The sequence below is a fragment of the Papaver somniferum genome, chromosome 7 (assembly GCF_003573695.1).
Source record: "Papaver somniferum cultivar HN1 chromosome 7, ASM357369v1, whole genome shotgun sequence".
Lineage (NCBI taxonomy): Eukaryota > Viridiplantae > Streptophyta > Magnoliopsida > Ranunculales > Papaveraceae > Papaver > Papaver somniferum.
This window is the reverse complement of record NC_039364.1, coordinates 82,877,846-82,900,032: the sequence shown is the minus strand read 5'-3', so window position 1 is coordinate 82,900,032 and position 22,187 is coordinate 82,877,846. Positions and strand designations below refer to the sequence as shown.

At 35.8% G+C, this 22,187-nt stretch overlaps 2 protein-coding genes and 1 long non-coding RNA gene across 9 annotated transcripts; 2 read left to right on the top strand and 1 right to left on the bottom strand.

Annotated features, from left to right (window-relative positions):
- Positions 1-514: 514 nt before the first annotated feature.
- Positions 515-3,174, top strand: LOC113293088. The gene is made up of 4 exons (XR_003332039.1): positions 515-931; positions 2,247-2,368; positions 2,623-2,868; positions 2,983-3,174. It is a non-coding gene; the product is annotated as an uncharacterized LOC113293088 (long non-coding RNA).
- A 1,393-nt stretch (positions 3,175-4,567) lies between these two features.
- LOC113297767 (cell differentiation protein rcd1-like) lies at positions 4,568-7,762 on the top strand. 7 transcript variants are annotated; one of them, XR_003333675.1, is made up of 12 exons: positions 4,568-4,664; positions 4,761-4,915; positions 5,499-5,582; positions 5,670-5,759; positions 5,853-5,895; positions 6,002-6,126; positions 6,205-6,300; positions 6,518-6,631; positions 6,778-6,866; positions 7,015-7,084; positions 7,235-7,537; positions 7,675-7,743. XR_003333675.1 is itself a non-coding variant. In XM_026546348.1 (11 exons), exons 1-11 carry the CDS (start codon positions 4,586-4,588, stop codon positions 7,678-7,680), a joined length of 951 nt encoding a protein of 316 aa, XP_026402133.1. In that variant the 5' UTR covers positions 4,568-4,585; the 3' UTR covers positions 7,681-7,762. The 7 variants fall into 7 exon arrangements, 4 of the variants coding, with proteins under 4 accessions (XP_026402133.1, XP_026402131.1, XP_026402130.1 ...); XM_026546348.1 differs by lacking the exon at positions 7,235-7,537 and having other exon boundaries at positions 7,675-7,762; XM_026546346.1 differs by lacking the exon at positions 7,675-7,743 and having other exon boundaries at positions 7,024-7,084; positions 7,235-7,643.
- A 6,842-nt stretch (positions 7,763-14,604) lies between these two features.
- Positions 14,605-20,069, bottom strand: LOC113297766 (trafficking protein particle complex subunit 13-like). The gene is made up of 12 exons (XM_026546344.1): positions 19,685-20,069; positions 19,499-19,583; positions 19,120-19,250; positions 18,923-19,025; positions 18,778-18,792; positions 17,687-17,832; positions 17,195-17,390; positions 16,287-16,361; positions 15,780-15,896; positions 15,636-15,680; positions 15,159-15,257; positions 14,605-14,975 (listed from the first exon to the last, which is right to left on the bottom strand). The coding sequence occupies exons 1-12, from the start codon at positions 19,978-19,980 to the stop codon at positions 14,955-14,957; spliced, it is 1,329 nt and encodes a 442-aa protein (XP_026402129.1). The 5' UTR covers positions 19,981-20,069; the 3' UTR covers positions 14,605-14,954.
- Positions 20,070-22,187: the final 2,118 nt, after the last annotated feature.

Below are 22,187 nucleotides of genomic sequence, written 5' to 3'. Positions count from 1 at the left end.
GAAGGAAACCAAGCAGCAGAAGGTCTAGCAAACTATGCGGCAGATAGTAGCCAATCCGGAAACTACTCAACGACAATATGGGACCAGGCGAACCCGGCTTCTATTAACCAAATTCTATTAAGCGACTCCGGAGGAGTCACCTTCCCACGTGTAATAACAATTTAGTTGTTTTTATTATATATGCATGCTTAAAAAAAAAAATAAATAAATAAATAAATATTGCTGGATCAAACTGTTGCGGTCACCTTTAAAATAAAAAAAATGTAGAAATTAACGTTTCATCCCATTTTTCCTGGGCTTTGGACGTTCTAGTCCTGTCCCTTCCAGCCCAGTACTTTCTAGTCCAAAATTCACCCGTCTAAAACAGTTTAGTCCAAATATTAAACGAGTTAATCCAAACTCTCGCCGATTCAAACATTCCAGAATTTTATCACTACCAAAATTACCCTTCAGAGTTATAAACGTTTTGAGTTCATCTGATTATAGATCTCAGATTTCAAGAGAGATTCAGAGCGAGAGCGATAGAGAGAGACCGGGAGAAACTTTTCTTCTTCTTTCCATTCTCCATTATTTTCTCTGATGAAGGAACTGCAACTCGTGCATCATAACTGTGAAAACAAATAGTTAATTAGATGAATAGAGGAAGGTGTTGTTAGTTATGTTGATTTTTTTTGTTTGGGCTAGAGTTTCCGGAGAAAAGGTGAAACGGAATCAGAGTTAGGGTTACCTGAATTGAAATCTAGATGGAGTAGGTGATGATTTGATTTCTTAGAGTTGTGATGATGAATTAGATCGTGGTGTTGTTGCTGATATATGAATTAGGAAAGAAAGAAAAAGTCAGAGATAATGAGGAGTTAGAATTATTATATGGTTCATGGAACTGATGGTGGTGGTGATGATTCGAGTGATTGTGCCAATCTCTAAAGAAAAGGTAATCAACATAATCTGAATTTAGAGTTTCATATTTGATTTATATGCTTGTATGGAATTAAATTGATTTGGTTGATTATTTATTGGTGCTACCTAGAGCTGAAGTAGAAATGATTGTGTTAAGTTGAATTAAGGGTTCCTTGTACAACTTAGATTCACTGTTTGAAAATTGTGATGAATTGAAGCTAAATTATGTATGATGTTAAACTGACATAGGAGAAGGTTATGATATTTAGAAATAATGATGTTAATGGTGCAGTTACAGGTCGAATACAATTGAGAGAAATAGGAGTGGGAGTTTAGGATATGTAACAGTTGTGTAGTTCACATTCGATCCAATTTAATACCAAAAATGATGTGCTGGTATGTCCGTATATGGAAATCATTAGTGATTGAGCACTCAATGACCAATGTATATGAGTATTAGATCAGATTTCATTTTGAGATACAATTGTATATAGTCATATTATATATCATAGACATCATTAGAAGTTGAGTCCCAAAGGAAATTGAGATGACTGACCAAACAGTGCCCCCAAATCAAGACAAGAAGAATAAAGTGAGTTACCAAGTTTGACTAAACAGTGTGCTTGAGTAGCCGAGGGCTATTACCTAGTTTGTGTACGACAAGCTAGCCATTCTTTCCCATAAAATATATAGGAAAGTGAAGGTAGACCAGGTTATGATTCTTTCCCGTGGTGACATGTATGCGTGCATGAGCGGTGAGCCATGGAGGTAGATTAGTGTAGAATATGCCTATCATTTTGAACCGTAAACCAAATTAGATAACCTTATAATCTTTTTTCTAGCCAGACAATGTATTTTTGCATGCCTAAAATGTTAATGCTTGTTTTAGTTGTGTTTTACAAATGTTTATTCTTGCCAGACTAAAATTTATCCGTATATTTCCTTATTACATGTAACTAACTGGTATACAAAATTTCAAGTTAATAAATATATTTTTGCTAATAAAATAAGAATTCTGTAAAAATCTGCGATAAAGTAGTTTTTTTCTTATAGACAAAGTTGTGACGTAGTTGGCTTTACGAAACTCATGGCATCTTAAGAAATCATACCTTACAATGTGCATATGATAGTTGCTTTATTAACTATTGATGCAAGATGCTTGTTCGGTTGGACATTAATTCATCGGCCAAAAAAGGAGAAAACCATGTACCGTCGATTCAGTTTGTTATGAATCTGTTGAGAATGTAGCAACCATCTTTTTTTTCTTTCTTTTTTTTGAAGCAAAGCAACCATCTATATGTATCGGACATTAATGTATGAGTCTCATTTATTGGGCATTTGATTTTCAGTACCTTCTTAGTGGAAAAATGCTAAAAGCTCAGTTGTACGATGAACTTGTAAAAGAAGTGGCCACTTTTCCCTTTCCCGTAAAGCTGAGCTGAAAATGCTTTTTGATATGCATGATACTGAGGTGAGCTTTCTTGCTTGTTGTACCACTTATGCTACTAGTGAAGTTGTTAACTGTTAAATGGAAAGATCTTGTTGTCTTGCATCCATGTTTAAACTAGATGTGTACATATTGGTACACCTATAATATATATGTACATTGTTGTACACATGTGACAGAAATTACATGTGTACATAATAGTGCCCCCTTTATAGACCCAATTTAGAATGTGAATAATGTCGTGCTTTTTTTGTTTTGGCCTACTATTGGCAATGCAGATTTGTGGGGTGAAAACACTAGTAAAGAGCTTTCTGCCCGTCAAGGAACTCACATAGACGTAAAGTAAATAAGTTTTTGGATAGTTTGTGGAAGATACTGCTGCGGGTGACTCCTTGGATGATTTTACAAAGTAAAAATGTGTTTGAAATTTCCAGGGTTGGTCACCTGATGTCAGTGTTAGCAATGATGGGGAAATTATAAGCTGGGACACATAGACAGGGAAGCAATTAGGACTACCACTCAAAGTAAAGTAAATTCACTTATTGATCTTATTTATCACCACGCTCTTGGAATGAGAATGGCTCTAGGTTATATGCTACTGATCTAAGAATAGTTTCATACTATTGCTCGTATTTCAGGGCAAAAAAATGGATTACTTCCATATCATGGGAGCCTTTACACTTAAATTCTCCGTGCCACCACTTTGCAACTTTAAGCAAAGATGGGGATGTACGTGTTTGGGACATTTCATTCAGAAGATGTGTTTTATTTCTTACGGGACACACGGATGCAATAGCTTGTGTTAAATGGAGCGGACATGAAGTTATATATTCAAGGTACACTTTTTCTTTGATATCTTATCTGGCTCTCTACAATCTTTAGATTTAAACACTTTCTTTACTAGTTTGTGCACATTTTTTTTTGAATTATTAATACGTACATAGTTGTACACATGTTGATTATTTAGGTCTGCATAGTTGTACACATGTTATTCATTTTGAAGTCTAAGAAATTTGGGAAATCACTAATGTGTACATAGTTGTACACACATGTTATGTTATTCCGTTTAGGTGTACATAGTTGCATGCGTGTTATTCCGTTTGTCCTGACATGGTATACAATGGTCATAAATGCTTTATTCTCTGAAACACGTGTATTTTTATGGGCAATAGGGTAAAAATGTCCTATTTTGTCAGCTGATAAACTCGATATATGTTTTTGCTACTTGTGTGTGCAATCCATGTAACATTATGCTTCATAATCATGTTATGTGTTAGCTTGGTTATGCATGTGTACGTATTGGTGTACCTATGTGATTCTCATGAAAAAGTAGGTTTGTGTGTGTTAATCGATATTATGCATGTGTGTAGGGGTGTACATATTGGTGCACCAGTGTAATTCCCATGAATAAATAGGTTTGTGTGTGGTTATGAATGTTCGATTTTATGCATGTTTTGGAGGGGTTTACGTATTGGTGCACCTGTGTAATTCCCATGAAAAAATAGGTTTGTGTGTGGTTATCGATGATCGACTTATGCATGATTTCTAAGAGTGAACATTGTAATGCGCTAGTGTATTTCCAAGAAAAAGTAGATTTGTGTGTGGTTATGAATAATTGGTTTTATGCATGTTTTGCAGAGGTGTATGTATTTGTGTTGAATGGTTGAGGTGTTGTAGTTGTTTGCGGCAGCAGGGTTAAGAGTGGACGAGCGTTGGAGCTGGTGTTGGTAATGAGTTTGGTTGTACACAGGTTGTATTTTTGTATACGTGTACATGTTTGTACACCAATGTAAACTAAGTTTCTTTAAAAATGAGAATTATATAGTCATATGAGTACTCTTTTTGTAGCTCCCGGAAAGAGCTTTTCGAATATATAAAGTTTGCGAATTTTTGGCAAACGGTTCGAAAGATAAATTGATTTTAATCTTTTTTATATTATTTAAAACTGCTGACATCATCATGAGTCACTTTGGACTAAACTTCAAATATTTGGACTAAATTGTAAAGCATGAAGGTTATTTATGTATTTTCTATAAAAAAAAATTAATTTGTATCTAGTTGAATAGGTTAGGACTAACTAGTATATTTGGATGGGATTTTGGACTAAACCGTATTTTTTCCAAAAAGAAATATCTGTTGTGGTCCCGCCCGGCTATGGACCAGACGATAATTCCCCAAAGTTTTAACCTATCAAAGCGAGGGAAAAAACAGTGGTAGAAATATTTCGAAAACAAAAAAAAAATGACGTACAATATTGAAGAAGATGGAACATGGGAAGAAAGAAGCTTAAATCTTCTTGCTGAATCAGACTTTAATCGACGTTTGTATCTCAAATTTAGCCCTATTTTTTTTTTCAATTTGTTCATTGCTGTAGCCTAATTATTTATTTATTTTTATTTTTTTTGTTGTTTCGTAGAGTTTTCACGCGAGAAAGACAGAAAAAAGGGAGAAGGGAAACTCAAAACAAAGTGGATGATAAGGCCAATGGCTATACCTCGAGTAATCTTGGAACTTCAAGACGAAAGTTCTAGAGAAACTGCTCTTAGATGTCTTAGTAGATTCCTCATTGAGGTTTTCTCTCACTCTATAATAATTTCATGATTTTTGTTTCTAGGGTTTCTTTTATTTAGTTTTCCTTTTGATTATTCTGGTTTCCAGATTTCGGGCATTGTTATTGAATTCAGTTCAAATGATGAGTTATGCACTATTTAGAGATTTTCCATTAGGGTTTTGATGATTTTATTAGACCCTTGTGCAATTCTGAAATTATAAAAAGAAGAAGAGCTTTTTTATGATTTTGGTTTTCAGGACTTGGGGTTTAGATTATATTAGATTTTGGTTTTAGGGCTTGTCTTTGTGGTATGTATGAACTTCTTGCTTTTGGGGGCAGAGAAGATAAGGAGTTCGGCAATATCTGAAGTTGTGCCTGAATGAAACAACTAGGGTACCCTCAGCTTGTTTTGGTTATGGTTTTTATAATTTGGTTGTCATTGTTTCTTATGCATGAGGCAGTTCTACTTAAAGATCTTTTCCAGATGGTGTAGTCATAGAGATCAATTAGGTGCATTTGGGTTTCGTGCTAATCTGAAATGTGATTTGGATTTTAGTTGCTTCGGAGTTAATTGTGTTTGGATGATTTGTTTATTGGAGCCAGATAAGAGAAGAAAATCCAAGGATGTATAATGATGCTGGACACATGCTGTACTATTCTTTTGGCACAATGTCCATCTTATTGCAGGTTTGTTGAATTCATTTAATCTCTTTTTATCTGAGTGTTTTACCAAATAAGTATGATTTTTGAGGTGTACTGGGTTCCTTGAAACAGGAAATTTTGGCTTTTCTAAGAAAGATGGTCGAGGGAAGCCTTAAATACAGATCTATCAAACGTATCGCAAACGTCCTCACCCTAATTCAGGTCAATAGATTATTCTAAAAATATTTTTCCTTCCTACTTATGTATTATAGGAATCTTTTTTCTTCTTCGTCTGAGTCACTGATGTAATTTCAGAGCATTGCTGCTAACTCAGCTACGAGGGAGAAACTCATCGATTGTGAGCTCTTTATGTCTCTCTCTCTCTCTCTCGCTCACACACACACTCACTCTTGCACATGCACAGATATAGCTCGCATAGTTTACTTTCAATAACATCTGCTTAGTTTTTTTGATCAATGTAGCTCAAGTTCCCATCTTCTTATTACCCGTGATAAAGTTTAAAAGCCCATTAGAGGATTTTGACAATATCTGTGCTGTCGCTCTCTCTGTCATTGGGATCATGTGCCAGGTGCTATTTTCAGCCAGCTTTTACTAAGTAGAAGGTTATTATTGCCACTTGGAACTGAAGCTTAGTTCATCTTCCTAGGCTAGAGAACCTAAGATCATTAAATGGGCCGTTGATAACCAAATTTCGGAGGCATGCTGGAGCTGCACAGATACTGGGAACGAGCTCACTAGAGTGGTAGGAGAAAATCTTGACACTGTTGATAACGTTAAATGTTTCTTTTTTCTTTCAAACTTTTAATTGGGTGTCTGAAATGATGACCAGCTCAAATTAATCCATCAAAACCACTAGAACTAAAATTAATGGCTAGAGTTTTTGTTATTAGCATTTCTTTTTGTAGGAATCATACGAGATCTTATTTTTGTTTTTCTTACTTGGAACTACGACGACACAGATTGGAATGCATATACTGGAAGCTATTCTGCGAAATGAATATGGTATGTCTTACATTTGTAGTCCAATGTGCGATGATCTTCTTACTGGATTGATGAAAGCATGGAGGGAGATGGTATGCCTAATCACACTATAAGTCCCAAGTCCTATTGTAGCAATTTTATTTTTCATTTCATTTAGTCTTTTTCTCTGTGATATGGACTATCTTTAGGAGGTGAAACTTCGGACCTATCTAATTTAGTACTTTCCTGTTCACCAAAGATCACAATTCTAGCAAAAAACCAAGACTACTCTCCTCGCCTTGTCTTTCATGTTCTCCGTTGCTATATGCTTCTATGCGTTCATGATAGGTGAGTTAATGTAAATTTGGGTTCCATTAGAGAATGTATACATGTTTAAGTTCTTCTTTTTTCGAAAATTAAGCAGCAGACATGTATTTACATATACAAGTCTGTAGACCTTGCTGATGAGATATCTAATTTTCATTCCTGTTCGTAGGGGCTTTAGTGCAGTGCTGAGTTATCTTCCTGATCCCATGTTGGATGGAACTTTCATTGAATCTGCAGAGGTAATTTTCCGCAGGCCTAAATGTTAGTGAGTTTCAGTTCTTTCTTTCCAAATTATAGAGACTTCGAAACTGTTATTGGTCTTTCTTTTCCCATATTCTGTCCATGATGTACCTGTATACGAATATCCTCTGCTTTGGCAATGTCCACAGAAATTTCCAATAATTGGACGGTTACTTGACGAGCTTCTCATGACCATTGGGGGGAATGTTCAACAACTACAAACACATGCGTTCTAATGAAGGAAATATAATGCAGTTCCAACAATAGAATATTGAAGTCGCTCTTGAAGATAAAGTTGTTTTATTGCCAGTAGAAAAGGAATGCTACATTTACTCATTGATACTCGCCGGGACTCGAGCTTAACTGATCTCCAGCTCGCATCATTTTCCAGAGCTCCCACTCCATCTACTTTCTAACAACTTTTGAATGAATTTCAATTGCCTAGATTTATAGTTAAGAACTACCTTTAACCCTTTATATGTTTTTTTGTACATATAAAATACTTACCCTGGCAAGTGTATATATAAATATAATTTCCTGCTACATCATTTCTTCTTTTCGTTGATAACATGTTCTTTGTTATTGTCAGAGTTGATTTAAGCTGAAAACAAAGCCAGCTACTCCGAAATAAACGTTTGGCCTGCCGGGATAAAGCTAGCAGTAGCACCATGCAAGACCTCATCATTAAGATACATAGGATCTAGAGTTGCTAATGTTGACAGACCAGAGAGTTTGATAAGCTGTAATAAGTTGGGCCCTCTCCAATTTAAGTTATCAAGAGAAAGAGGCTGAACTGCAAACTTAGCTAGACTACTTGTCGTTTTGTTTTGATCATGTCCGACTTTGATCAAATTGCCTAGGACAAAATCAACTGCTTCAAAATTTCCACCTTTCATGTGATGGAATCCTAGGTTGAATCTGCCTTGAACTTCTCAGTGGTAAACTGCTTTGATTTCTGCCAGAGTTGCATCATCTTGAGTTGATTGAATGGAAAAAGAAAAGCACAAACTAGAGAATCGTGGTATTATTTGGTTGCATGAATACTTTGCTTGATTGGGCGACCGAGTGGAGGCCCGAAGGGAGGGAGTAACGCATGGGCCACTTTTTTTTTGTAAATTGTAGTGTAACGCAAATGTGCAATTTGATATATTGGCACAGAAAATGTCGAAAATACCTTTTCCTTAGTGTATCCTATTTTTTCAGGGGTATAATTGGCAAACAAATTAGAATAGTATAACATATTTAAAAATCCGTGTCTTGGAATTTTACAAATTTTATCTCGTTGGAACAAATAATAATATCAAATTTGGAGTTTTTACGAAAAATTCGGAGGTGTTTATCCTTTTAGGCACAATTTTCGAAAATTAAACGCATAACTATTATGCAAACTACCACAAAGGATGCATAATACATTGTGCATCCATATTTTGGTTTATGCATAGCTTACTTTAAATTGCAACTAATAAAACGATGTACTCCCTCCGTTTTAGAAAAAAAATGATACTTTCACTTTTTGGAACATGTTTCGTTTTTCTTCGGTGGGTCCTCCCCACCGTGGTAGTGGTGTTCTAGTATATTTTTAAATTTCTGAAATTGGTCCAACTGGTTTAGGATGTCTTTTTCTTTTTTTGTTGTACACGGTTTAGATGTCTTAAATAATGAGCTCCGTGCATAGCAATTTTTAAAGCTTTAGAGCAGTGTTGTGTTCTTTACATAATTTTCATGATTTATGCCCACTCCGCGAGTGTGGTAATGTGCAGTAGAGATGAAAAGTGTAAACTATTCCATTTCAACAAATACCAAATCCTAGCTTTCCATATCTGACCCAATATATTCTCATTATGGGATTTACATATTCTTTAAGAGCGACTGTAATGGTACGACTAAACTCAAAGATCAAAGACTAAAAAAAAAGACTAAATATGAGTTTAATTTGTATTGTGACGTTACGGGGAGAAGACCAAATTTGGTCGCGCGTAAAACAGTTTTACGCATGAAGACGGGCGGAAGTATTAGTTACGTTTCATTTCTGGGCGGAATTATAAATTACGTTTCAAACGGGCGTAAATATAAATCACGTTTGTTATCAAGCGTAAATAAAAATTACGTTTGGTAAGGGGCGGAATCTTAAATTCCGCCCGTTGATCAGACGGATTCCAAATGACCGCTCGAAGAAACGTAAATCTAAATTCCGTCCGAGTTAAACACGGTCACACAGCACGTGTGAGATCAGACGGGCGGAATTTTGGTGTCCGCGTGATGAGTTTTACGGACGGACATGTTCTGTCCGCGTGATGAATTTGTCAGGCGTAAAAAATTATTACGCCTGAGACGGGCGTAACCAAAATTTCCGTTTCATTAGGGTTTAGGGTTATGGCGAGGTTTCCTGTCCGTCCGATCAAATCGGGCGTAATCTTAATGAACCGCACCTTCCACCAATACCGCCTCTCCTTCCCAACCACAACCCATCTCTTCTACACGAGGCTTCTTCTTCTCAGTTCATTTTCTTTCTTCCACAGTTCATACACAGTTCATATTCTTGTTTGCTTCACGGCTCCTCTTCAGTTCATATTCTTCTTCTCCATTCCCATCTACCAACCGTACAGATACCCTAAAAACTCCACAAAAACCCTAAAAACTCCATTATAAGGTATGTATTTTCTACTTTCTTTATTCAATTTGTGTAATAATAATATCATGTATTGTATTTTTTGTTCGAATTTATTTCAATTTGTGTAATAATATGCGCAGGTAATGTATTTTTTGTTCGAATTTTTTTAGGGTTTTTACGTTGAAAATTGAATCAGACTTTATATCATATCGGGTTAATCAAATCTTATTAAAATTGGGTTAATCGTAATTTAATTTAATTTTTTGTTTTATTTAATAGTTATAAATATTAATAATTGGATAATTATTTTTTGTTAATTTAGTTACGTGATTTAATTTAATATATTTTTTTGTTAATTTAATTTCGTAATTTAATTTATTTTTTTGTTAATTATAAATAGTTATAAATATAGTTAATTGGATAATTATTTTTTGTTAATTTAGTTACGTGATTTAATTTAATTTATCTTTTTGTTAGTTTAGTTTCGTATTTTAATTGAATTTTTTGTTAATTATAAATAGTTATAAATATAGTTAATTGGATAATTATTTTTTTGGTTAAATTTATGTTTATGGAATTTTATGATGTTGAAATTTTGTTCGGTTAAATTTATGTCTATTATGGTTCGTGGATTGGTCTTTTAATTATGAAATTGTATTTAACATGTTTGTGCGTAGAATGAACAAGTTTATATCGAGGTTTAGTGGTCGCCAAAAGACCAACAAGAGACAAAAATCTACCGAAGCTGATTACAACTTAATCTCTACCGGTCAAATTGAGGAGGTCGACGTCCCCGGGTTAGGGAGGTTTCCTATAGTGGAAGATGATAAGCCGCACGCTACTGAAGACATTACATTTTCAGACGCACCAACATTTAAGTTTAAACATCGTGGATGTCTGGCATCGGTAATTCATTATTATAAATTTATTTCAATACATTGTCATAGAGTTAAATATTTGATTGAAAAAGCGGGGTGGGAAAAATTGTTGAACATAGAGTGTAACGTTACCCAACATGCCGTTGTTGATTATATTGTTGAGAGGTTTTGGGATACAACCAACACGTTCCATTTTCCATTTGGTGAGATGGGGTTCACGCCATTAGATTGGGTCATGTTAACTGGACTGAGTATCGGTGATGGTTATGTAGTTCCGTATGATTCGAGCCTATACCAATTTGACTATGTCCGTGAGAAGATTTTTCCGGATATCACACAGGGAACAAGAGGCGCGTCGTGGATATCAAACTCAATTACAATTACATATTTAAGCTCATACTTCAAAGAAGATAAGTTGGTGGCGGCTAATGAAGATTCTCTCCTCGCCCATAGAATAGCAATTGCCTTTTTTATGTATGTTTTGGGTCAATTTTTCTTTCCTAATGCAAAGAACTATATTGATGCTGGATGGTTAGCTGCTTTCGAAGAAATTGATAAAATACAAGACCTTGACTGGGGCGGTAGTTCCTTTTAGAGATTGTATGCAGGTCTCCGACAAGCTTGTAGGAAACAACAGAAGGCACTAAGCGGGCCCTTCCAAATATTAGAGGTATTTTGGTAATCGATTTTATTTTAATTTTCAACGTAAAGTATATTTTCATTTAAGTTTATTTCCTTGGATATATTAATTTGATTCATTAATTTTATGGACTAGTTTTGGGGGTATGAATACCTAGGCATATGTCGACCAGACATCTCAATGAACGGTAATGAACAGAAATGGCCTGTAATTTCCAGATGGAATGGAAGGAGGTGTCAGAATGATATTATTCGTTGTAGGATTTTACTGAATCAGCTGACGATTGACCAAGTGACATGGCACCCATGGGAATCATACACCGACGTCCTCAGTTCTGAGATGGGAAAGTCTGCTAGGAGGCTGTCGGACTCGAGATGGATATTTTCTTGGAATGGCGTTGTGAGTTAGACATGATTTTTTATATTATATCATTAATATTAATCGTCAATAACATAGTTTTTTATTTTTCGTTATTTATCTAATTAATAACGTACTCACTACAATTATATTCCTTTTTTGGTTATACAGCATAATGTTTATTTAGGAGAAAGATGTTGGAGGAAAAACCATCCCTCGTTTGCTGTTCCCATGAGACTACATGTAATTATTGGGCATTTGGGTGATGACCAAGCAAAACTCCTGCTAGCGGACGGTTTTGTTGATGCAACCGAGGTGGTGCAAGTTGTGCAGTATGAAGTATATTTAGAGTATTGGAAAAAGGTTACTAATTTCAGAAAATATGTGACACATCCTGATTGGGAGGTCCAAACATTTGGGTACAGCGGTGACTTCTATTCTACCGAACTTGGAAAACCAGATGAACATGTTCTTATTCCACCGCAACAACAATTATCGCCCGTAAGTGTTCGTTCAACTTTACATTGGTTATTTCAAAAAAAAAAAAAAAAAATCTCATCTATCTCATTTTTTCATGACAGGGCGATAGTTATGCATTATTCCAAGAATATGCTGATTTTACTAAACAATTTCGAGATTTTACATTACGAGAAACGAAAGATAGGATGGAGTGTCTATTAGCGAAAGATGAACTTATAGGAAACCAGAATAATAAGATCACGGAATTGGAGTATCAACTGTCTAATAGTCGAGGATGAGCGTCTACCCGGTGAATGGCCACATGTTTATGATCATCGTAGCAACCCGACACCGGTTAATATATTAAGAGGCAACAGTGAGGAGTTTTCCCAAATTAGAGCTGAGCAACGCCGACGTCATATGCGCAGCAAAGATAGGCATATTCGCTTGCGCGATGACTTAATCGAACATATATGGGCAGAATATGGGAATTAAAAGGTTGGAGACGAGGAAAAAATATTGAAATTAAATGTTGTTTCCCATATGAAAAAATTATGTGATTTTATTTTAACGAATAATTTCGAAGAAATGTATTAACTCTATTTCATATACTCATCACTTGGTAAATTAAAGTAAGATGTTACAAAATAAGTTAAAGTTGATTAAATTAAATGAAGATAAAATTAAATCCCAAATATTACATAATAATACGACTAATGACAAAATTAATACATATTAAAACGTAAATAAACTACTAAAACTATTATCACTTATTATTAGACTTAATACTTAAGGTTTGAACTATCCCGTTTTGACGATTATAATTGGCTCCTTTTGTCCCGTACTATTAAAGCCTTTCGAAGTTCGAAGTACTCCTTTTGTACATGATCCAATTTGGAAAGATCCATCATCATGATGCGAAATTCATCGTCTGCGACCTCCTTGGCTATTTTAGCCGCATGCTCAGCTTGTTTTTGTGCAAACTCGGCCTTTTTTTGTTCCATCTTGAATCTTTATTGTTCCCGGTAATGAGAATTGAAATTTTCTTGCTGTGTAATAATTATTCCCATCAATTCCTCTTGGCTGTTGGATTTCTCTCGCCCGGTTTTCTTCAATCGTTTAGCTGCTTTTTTTCCCATCTGACGAAGGTATGTATTCTCTATGTCTCCTTTATCTGTGTCGTTACCGGACTCGACTTGAGTGCCATCTTCCTCGGTATTCACGCTACTATCCAAATCGTGCGTCGTATCAAAAACAAAAGTCGATCGACGATTATATTTTATATTTTCTATGACAATTGGGTAACACTCTTCGTGCCTAAATTTTCTTCCATGATTGCATTCCTTAAACCGTTTGTTTACTTCTTCGAGCTGTTAATGTTTTTAAAAACAATTAGGTTCATGGGCATCTCAATATTAGAAAATAATTGTTTCAAAACAGAGAGAATACTCACGGTCATTTCCGGACCCCATCCCGTATGATATTCACCTTCCACTTCCGCCTGTTTTGCCGAAAACAACGCCACTTCTTTACTTATTCCCTGAAATCGTTTTTGCCAGGAACTCCAAGACCGCTCTGGTTTATCCGGTAAATGAGCTTCAATATCATCCTTGATACGAGTCCACAACGCAATCTCTGATTGATCGGCTCCAACGCCGGGATCTTGAGATATTGATAAATGAATTTTACACATCGTGACATCTTCGATTGTCGTAAAATTTGGACCTCTTGCTATTCGTGGTGTTGACATTAAAAACGATTCGATGAAAATTTTCAAAATGATTTGAAATATGGAAAACTATTTTTTCTTCCTGATACTATTTTTTTCTTGGCGAATACAAATGAATGATATGAAAATGTGAAAGGAATTCATGTGGTATATATAGGTATAAAATAAACCCGTTATTAACATTCAATTTCAAACGTTCGAAAGATATAAATATCTTACCAACGGTCAAAAATCTGCTACGCAATCCAACGCCAACGTTCGAAAAATTTATCATTCTAACGTTCGAAAATTTCATTTCATGTTTCATAATTTTTCTCAGGCGTAAAAAAAAAGTCCGTTTGGGAGGGGCGGAATTTTGGTGTCCGCCCCAGACAGGCGGAAATTTCGTGTCCGCCCCGTACAGGCGGAAATCTGGTGTCCGCCCCAGACAGGCGGAAATTTGGTGTCCGCCTGGCAACGTGCGGAATTCTTCTGTCCGTCTCATCAGGCGTAAATTTATGTTACGCCCGCAACAAACGTAAATTTAAATTCCGCCCCACCAACATACGTAAATTTGGTTTACGCCCGTTAACAAGCGTAAATTTATGTTACGCCCATCATCAAACGTAATTTAAGTTTACGCCCGACTATATCAGAATTTGGGATTTGGTCGCGACCATATTTGGTCTGGAATTTGGTCTTTGGTCCAAATTTGATCTTTACTCCGTCCCACTGTGTTAGGATCTCATCCCATAAATTTGGTTATACTCGCCCACTGTGGATGCTCTAAGGCCTCGATTGTTATTTCAGAAAAGTGAAGCACTGATATCTAGTTCCAAAAACTTGTCAAAAGTAGAAAGTAAAAGGAAAAGTGAACCTGCACCCTAAAGCTTGGGAAGTTATATTTTTGAACCCGGTTTGAGTACAAGTGAATTTAAATTATCAAGTGAAAACCTTGAGCCTCAAAACCATTCTTTATCTCTGTGACAAGATTACAGAAACCAATACAGATATCTATTTTGCAACACACGAGCAACAAATAACCAGGAGCATGCCGTGTTCACAAATTCATGAAAGAAGGAAGTGCAAATCATCAAGAGAGTTGAGGAGAACCCTGATTGATCCATGAATGAGCTTAGACAGAACATCAATCCATAAGGGAGACCACACCTCCAAGAAAGTCAAATCCTTCAAACCTAGGAAGCAGATATTTGAATCAATCTAAATCCACAAATATCTGCATCACCAAATACGAAATCTTACAGTGAGCAAACAATAAATCCAATTGCAGTTCAAACCCAAAATGATAAGTACCGGCATTTTAGGCATAAGAATCTATCGATTTAACATTCGCCTGAATTGGGAAATAATATCCAAAAATAAATAAACAAATATGTAAAAGGACAAGAGAAGCACAAACCTCATAGTCTGGAACAGGATCATACGTTCTGTTATCACCATGGTCTACTAATGTAATTCCTCTGATTTTTTGAACCCCAACTCTAGTAGCAATTAGATTCTGCATTATTATAGGCATAGTTTAGGATCAGTTGGGATAAGTACACAAGAACCAACAAAGAAACTAAAGAACAAAAAAAAAAAAAAAAAAAAAAAAAAAAAAAAAAAAAAAAAAAAAAAAAAAAAAGAACCAAAGCAAGTCCAAGCTTTTGCGGATGCTTGATATCATTTCCAATATTATACCTTTAGAATAACAATTTATTCTGACTAGCTTTCCTTATAGCTTTAAGATTGATTTGCAGATAGTTTTTTTCAGTTAGAAGTCTTAGAACTAGTTTGATATTTGGTTTTGAGAGATAGCAAGAGAGATTCTTAAGGAGAGAAGAAAACCATTTTGTAACAAAAATTGACAAGGTAAATATCAGATATTAGTTATCACCAGGTTGAATTCCACGGAGCTCAATGCTTCCACCTGCTGTATTGCCTGTAAAAGATTGTTATAAAAGTAAGCATGGGTCCCCAAGCTCGCAAAATACCTCCCCAAACTCACTCAAGATCTGACACTAGCGATTGAGTATCATACCAGAGTCCGCGCACCATTAACCATAACAGCTTTCTCCTCTTGAAGATCCCGTCGCGATAAGAAAATTTCGAAGGGGCCCATTTTCCTATCCAAATGATTTGTGAGGGTTAACCTTACCTGTGGGAACATAAGTTAGTTCGTAAAATCCAAGTAACTAAACATTTGTATGTGAAGTGCTTCTTTACTTGTTATTACTTGAATGCCCATGAATTCTTAATAGCTACCACATTAAAAGTTATTTTCAGGATTTACATGCTCATGCTGGTCAACAATACGGTCCATCTTCCTACGTATGTCTCCTCCCTAACCAGTACCACTCATCATGTAATGCACACTAGCCTTGAACAACTTAAGTATCACATCTTCTATAAAGGATCTACAAGATGGTCTATTTGGGGTTTTAAAACTAGTGTGAATGCTGCGATAGAAATACGAACACCGTGGTTGAAATAAACACGAAAAGATAGCCAAGTTGCGAATCTATCAGAGTAGGATAAATTTAATTACCAGAAACGGTTTTTCCAAGAGGGTGACAGAAGGAACCTCCACAATCTGCAATTCAATCTCTTTACGTGTGAAGGGCTGCAAAAATGTACGATACTTTCAGCAGGACTGGGGATTCTTAAAAAAGGGTGCACACAAAAATAAGGATTAATTTTTTTTTTCAAAGTACACAGATCTCACAGATGAAGTTTTTTTTTTCTTTTTCTTTTTTTAATTTTTACAAATGGAGATTGCTTCAATGTAGGACACACTAAGGAAATAAACAGTCATGTTGCAACCATAGATGCGTTAAACTGAAGATGAGGTGGGATGTATCTAAAATTGGTGTTTCCTTTTTTTGCATGGTCAGACTTGTTCGGCATGAAAAGTTGTCAGCACTTGCATAAAACTACTTCCTGTTGTTGTATCATTTACTTAATTACTCCAGAGAAATACCAAGCTGGCCAGCTGGGATATATAGTAAAGATACAGGCTCAATAAACACCTATATTTTTATGGCAGTATAACATAAAAGGCATATAAACAAGGTGAACCATTAAATTAACAGACACCTATGTACCATCAGAAGCCACCAACTTGAAGCCTCTTGGAAAAGTAACAGCAAGATATCTAGTGAATAGAAAGGTCAATATAATACAATGAGCTGGAGATGGTGCCATTTTCACTTTTATTAGAGGGATCCTGGTACACCAAGCGTTGACAACAAGTTTAAAGCTTTATTTAGGATCATCAGCCAGATTAAAAAATGCTGATATATGATTGACTGACATGTATCACATTCACGTCCTAAACTAACGGGTCACAGCAATGGATTTTAAAACATCCACTCTGGCCACAAGTCAGGCCAGTTGAATCACTTTCAGAAGAATATGGTCTGACTTACAAGATGATAAAAATGAATTTATACTTACACTTCCAAGAATATGTTGTGTTTGCAGACGGCCAGGTTCACCCAAATTCGTACGCCATGTTATCTGAAGCTTACCAAGGGTATTGCTACCTTCAACTTTAATTTGTGCAGGCCCATCTGAGGACTGCTTAAGCTGATAGAGAAAATTGTGAATTCCTCCCCCAGCTTTGATGAGAACAGGTTGCTTAAAAATATCTCTGTCAAACAGAAGAAAGGAATGTGGATATTTCAAATACTGGAAATTAGAAACCTTGCAAGCAGATCTCAAAGGTATAATTCGTTAACCTCTAAACTTAGCAGCATGGGCTGAATTCATTAGGGAGACTCTATTCTATAAGTGAAAGGGGATCACAAATCTATCTCAGACAAATAAGTTATTTTAATAGGTCAACAAGTGAAGCTAAAACCAAATATAGATACCAATGAAATTACATCTAATTGTTGAACTTGAAACTATCAACTTAACACTCAATAAATAAATGCTTCACACCACCTTGTGCTACAATCCACTTCTGAATGATGCTCATCAGCTTTCAGTATTGTTGCACTCCAATTCTGAGTAGGCTCAAAATCAACTTGGTCCATGTAAAGGTTTGACTTCGTATGGTTTTCAATGCAAGCTTCCAAATACGTGTTTTCCTGAGAAGAGGACCAAATATATAAACAAGAAGTCATAACGAGATATTGGTATAGCAATTTCCCACCGCTGACCGACGGTGAGAGAACCAAAAAAAGATACCAAAATGATACTAAATTTAAACAGGACAAAATGTGTCAGCTTTTAAGAAAACTCCAAAGCAGTGAGTGTGACTAGTTACTCTCAGTTTTCAGTGTCAAAATATTAGTATGAGCTGGTGTGTCAATTATGTCGTACAAAGCCAGAGATTATACATGACAACAATATAAGCTTTGTTCAAGCTTCACCAAAAAATAAACAACGATTTTACCAGTCTAGCAACGAGAAACTACAAATGAAATATCTTAATCCCCTCATCGCCGTACAATCTAGTGATAACCTTTAAAACTATAAGAAGTATATATGGAGTATTAGTATTACAGCGAAAGAAAGTGTAAAACATGTGTTGCCCAACCTCTTAAGCCCCTAAGTTGAGATACATGTGATTTTCATTAATTTAGTAATGCTATTTAGACTTCACATAAAGCACAAAAATACTTTGTTTGATACGTGTATGTGCTTACTAGTTAGCATCATAAAGAAATCTTTTAGATACTTCAAAATCGTGAAAATATAGATGTAGAATACAAGTCTAGCATATACGGTGAGATAAGCAAAGTTCCCATTTGTATGGGAACTGTGATTTCATGCGTCCAAACAGTCGCTAGAGTGACATCTCACCCTAAAATTCCCAAAAGTCAGTCTCCTTGTTGACTTGATGAGACAATAACAATTACGTCATATACCAATATGAACCATTTCAACTCAAGGGGTAGAACTAAACACATTCATATTGAAGGAATATAAGAAAATACGAATTACAAAGTCCCTCTATCTCTCTTCACTTATATCAACTTTAAACAGTAATTTTAAAACTTACAGTAAAGAAACGAACAAGCGCAACATACCTTGACAATGCGAACCTGCAGAAGAATTCAAATTTGTTAAAATGAGACTAATTTGGCCACTTGTCCAAAAGAGATAACTTCAGCAAATCAGCTCGGGGTGCAGTATACAATTAGCTTGCAAGTCCATTGAATTTAGCCATTATACCTTTGTTCGTACTGAAAGTGGGTTAGCAACAATAAACTTAAAAAACTGAGGTAGATACTTGCGCTCGCCTTCACCATCATTATACAGAGCAGTGCATACCAACCTACATATTCCAGGAAAAGATAATGACCAAACCAGCGGTTGAAAACAGTTTGTACATAAACAATGTAGAATAATTTCACGCAAAAAGTACATACGTGTGTGCACCAAGTTCCTTGACATCATGTTCCACAATGAAATCATATCGACCCCCTGCTCGTATTGTCTCTACAGGTGATTTTGAAGTATCTAAAAGCAGTATTCGCTGCTTTTCTGTTTGTATTTCAGCCTGCGTTCATTCATTCACTGTTAACAGTTGAACCATACTTGTTAGAGAACTTTAAATGAAATCTATGCTACTGCTTTTCTATTATCATTGTCACAAATTTCTAGCATAATGCAAAGAACGTGGTTTCAACTTTGTACAATCCACTAATTTAGTGATTAGGACGGAGCGTGTGGTTAGGGCGACCCGAGGTTCCTTATTCTAGGTTTTCTCATAGAGGCAGCACTCAAAATAAAAGTTAACAAGATCACCTTAATAACAACATCTCGGACTTCATATTCAGAACTGTTATTGATACTGATATAACTACAAAACGTCTCTCCTAGATAAATTGCCCTGCATAATCAAATCAAACATCAGAGAAAGATACACGAATTTAAATACCCTAAGCTTGACAAATTAAATTTTTTGAGCACTACTAGGTTTTGATGTCTTACCCAAAAGCTTGAGGAAGAACAAGAAGACCAGAAAGACCCATGGAATCGGAAGGATTTTGAAGCTGAAACCGATGACGATAAGAGAGATCTGATTCATTTGATTTGTTATTGGTAAGATTAGATGAAGGGAATAGTCGAGATAGACTAGAAGAAGCAATTGGATCATCAAATAGATCTTCACCAGTAAGTAAATCAATTGGGTCAACAAGAAGAGGACTTTCGATTTGAAATGATGGTCTACATAATCTCATTACCCTAAATGCTAATGAATGGGATCCCCCCTGTGTTGAACTCATTTTTCACCCTTCTCGAACAGAAGCAAAGAGAAGAAATAACAGAGAAACAGTTGAGCACACAATGGAATGGAATTGGTTGATGTCAGGCCGCTTCCTATGGACATTGGGATTTTACCCAATTTGCCTAGCCCTCCCAGCTGTGCTCGTCCACTATGGGGGAAAAGGCAGTTGGGCACCAAGCTGTTGAGGCTAAGCTGAGGGAACAGGTTAACTCTTGCAGTCCGCTTAGACAGACTTAGTGTTCGACTCGGTGTATACCGCTAAGGGCTATATCCCCTATCATATATGAGGAGGGATCCCCTCACACTTTTATTATCACATTATCACACATATTTGACATCATTTTTGCGATTTAAAACCAAGCCGTAACGGATTTGAAACTAATACTTTGGGATGTCTTACTATCACATAACTCTATTTTCCTATCAAAAATGAGCATATTTCGAAACGTATAACACCATCATCTACTACTTTGAAAATGAGCCGTTGATAATCTGCGGATTTCTGGCCGTCGAAATTAAGACCGGTGGATCGTGAGGTTTTATATTTCGGAATGAGATCATTTTTGGTAGGCATGTAGAACTTGGTAAGAGGAACATATCCTCAAAATATTAGTTTCAAATCCGTCACGGTTTGGTTTTTATTCAAAAAAATAACGTCAAACGTGTGAGATAGTGTGATAATAAAAGTGTGAGTGGATCCTTCCTCCAGAACTAAATTAAATCTCTCACACGCAAACTTTACAATTGTATCAACCTATTTCTAAAATAAATTCTTCGTTTTCATTTAACATTTTCTTTCATAATTAATGGATTCTTCTGATGAAGAGATGCAAATGAATATCATAGTGTTCGATTAAGAACAATAAACACACACTTGGATATTGTAACAGCTGGATGATGACTCGGATGAGGACTGATGACTGACAATCTCTATGATGCAATTACATTTAGGGCAGATACCAAGAGCTCCACCGCAAAAAAAATATATATATTCTTAAGAAGATATATGTTTTGATGGAGGGAATTTTACCACCATAAGTTGATGCACTTTTATTTTGCACGGTCAATTATACATTGCCCTGATACTTGGTGAGAATGATTATTGACCAGCTTTGTCAGGTGCAACCTGTTAGAGCATTGCTCGGTTGAACTCACAAGTGTTGATATCTCAAGCTTGTTGTCAAATTTAGTTGATCAAAACTATATCTTGATTTCCAGTCTACATTTAGTCAAGTCTCGGATTAGGATAAAAGAGTTCAGATGAGTATCAGACATCACTGCTTTCTACCATTTGAAGGCGAAGATCAACCGAAACTTTTGGAGAACTTCTTCAACAAAAGGTAAGTGAAGACTGAACCACCTATTTCTCAAGTTTTCACCTTTATATATATGAGACATTGTCGCATGACTAAATTAGACAGTACATGCATAACAGAAATTTCGAGCCAAGTTTATCTTGATTACGTTCTCGAAATGTGACTAAGCTTAAAAACATTTGTTCATACTTGATGAATTTGGTTTAGAACAATTTATTATTTATGACCTAATTATGATTCAAGATTTAATCATTTGAAAATTGCCCGGAAAAATGACATGTGTCATTGATGTTATTCGAGAATATTTCGAATTGATTATTAGAGAGATATAGAACTACTGTAAATCTGGATACAAGACAATATGCATACCAGTTCACATACTGGGAGAACTGTTATAAGTCCAGAGCCGCAATGCATGTACCCAGTACACGTACCGGCGTAGCTATAGTTCGGAAGCGACTTTTTGGTACGCATACCTGGTATCCATACTATAAAAAGTCTGTTGACTCGTGAACCAGGAAAGGTACGCATACCTAGTATGCAAACCGGAAAAGATCTGTTGGTTTCAAAACCGAAAAGGTACGCATACCCAGTATGCAAAGCATAAGAGTATACATACCCGGTACACGTACCATGACAAATATATTCACGAACAGGTACAACACACGTACTAATCCTGTCGAATATTTTCAGATGCATCATAATTATTTTTATTAGATAATCGGCATTTGAACAACTCTCTAAAAACACTATCTAGACATGATTGATCACATTTATGACTCAAGATTAAAGTCTTAAAGTGTTATATGAAAATGGTTAAGCTTATTGTTCAATTGGCTAGTTTCGGCTAACCTTCATGAACATGTCACTATACACAGTTCGGTTACTG

What these genes read in the sequence shown, in the direction of transcription:
- LOC113297767 (XM_026546345.1), top strand. Translation starts at nt 4,586, where the DNA reads ATGACGTACAATATTGAAGAAGATGGAACATGGGAAGAAAGAAGCTTA. An exon ending in ACGTCCTCACCCTAATTCAG is followed by an intron (nt 5,760 to 5,852) that starts GTCAATAGATTA and finishes ATGTAATTTCAG; the next exon opens with AGCATTGCTGCTAACTCAGC. An exon ending in TCATTGGGATCATGTGCCAG is followed by an intron (nt 6,127 to 6,204) that starts GTGCTATTTTCA and finishes TCATCTTCCTAG; the next exon opens with GCTAGAGAACCTAAGATCAT.
- LOC113297766 (XM_026546344.1), bottom strand. Translation starts at nt 19,980, where the DNA reads ATGAGTTCAACACAGGGGGGATCCCATTCATTAGCATTTAGGGTAATG. An exon ending in TTAATGGTGCGCGGACTCTG is followed by an intron (nt 15,681 to 15,779) that starts GTATGATACTCA and finishes AATCTTTTACAG; the next exon opens with GCAATACAGCAGGTGGAAGC. An exon ending in ATCCTGTTCCAGACTATGAG is followed by an intron (nt 14,976 to 15,158) that starts GTTTGTGCTTCT and finishes TTGGTGATGCAG; the next exon opens with ATATTTGTGGATTTAGATTG.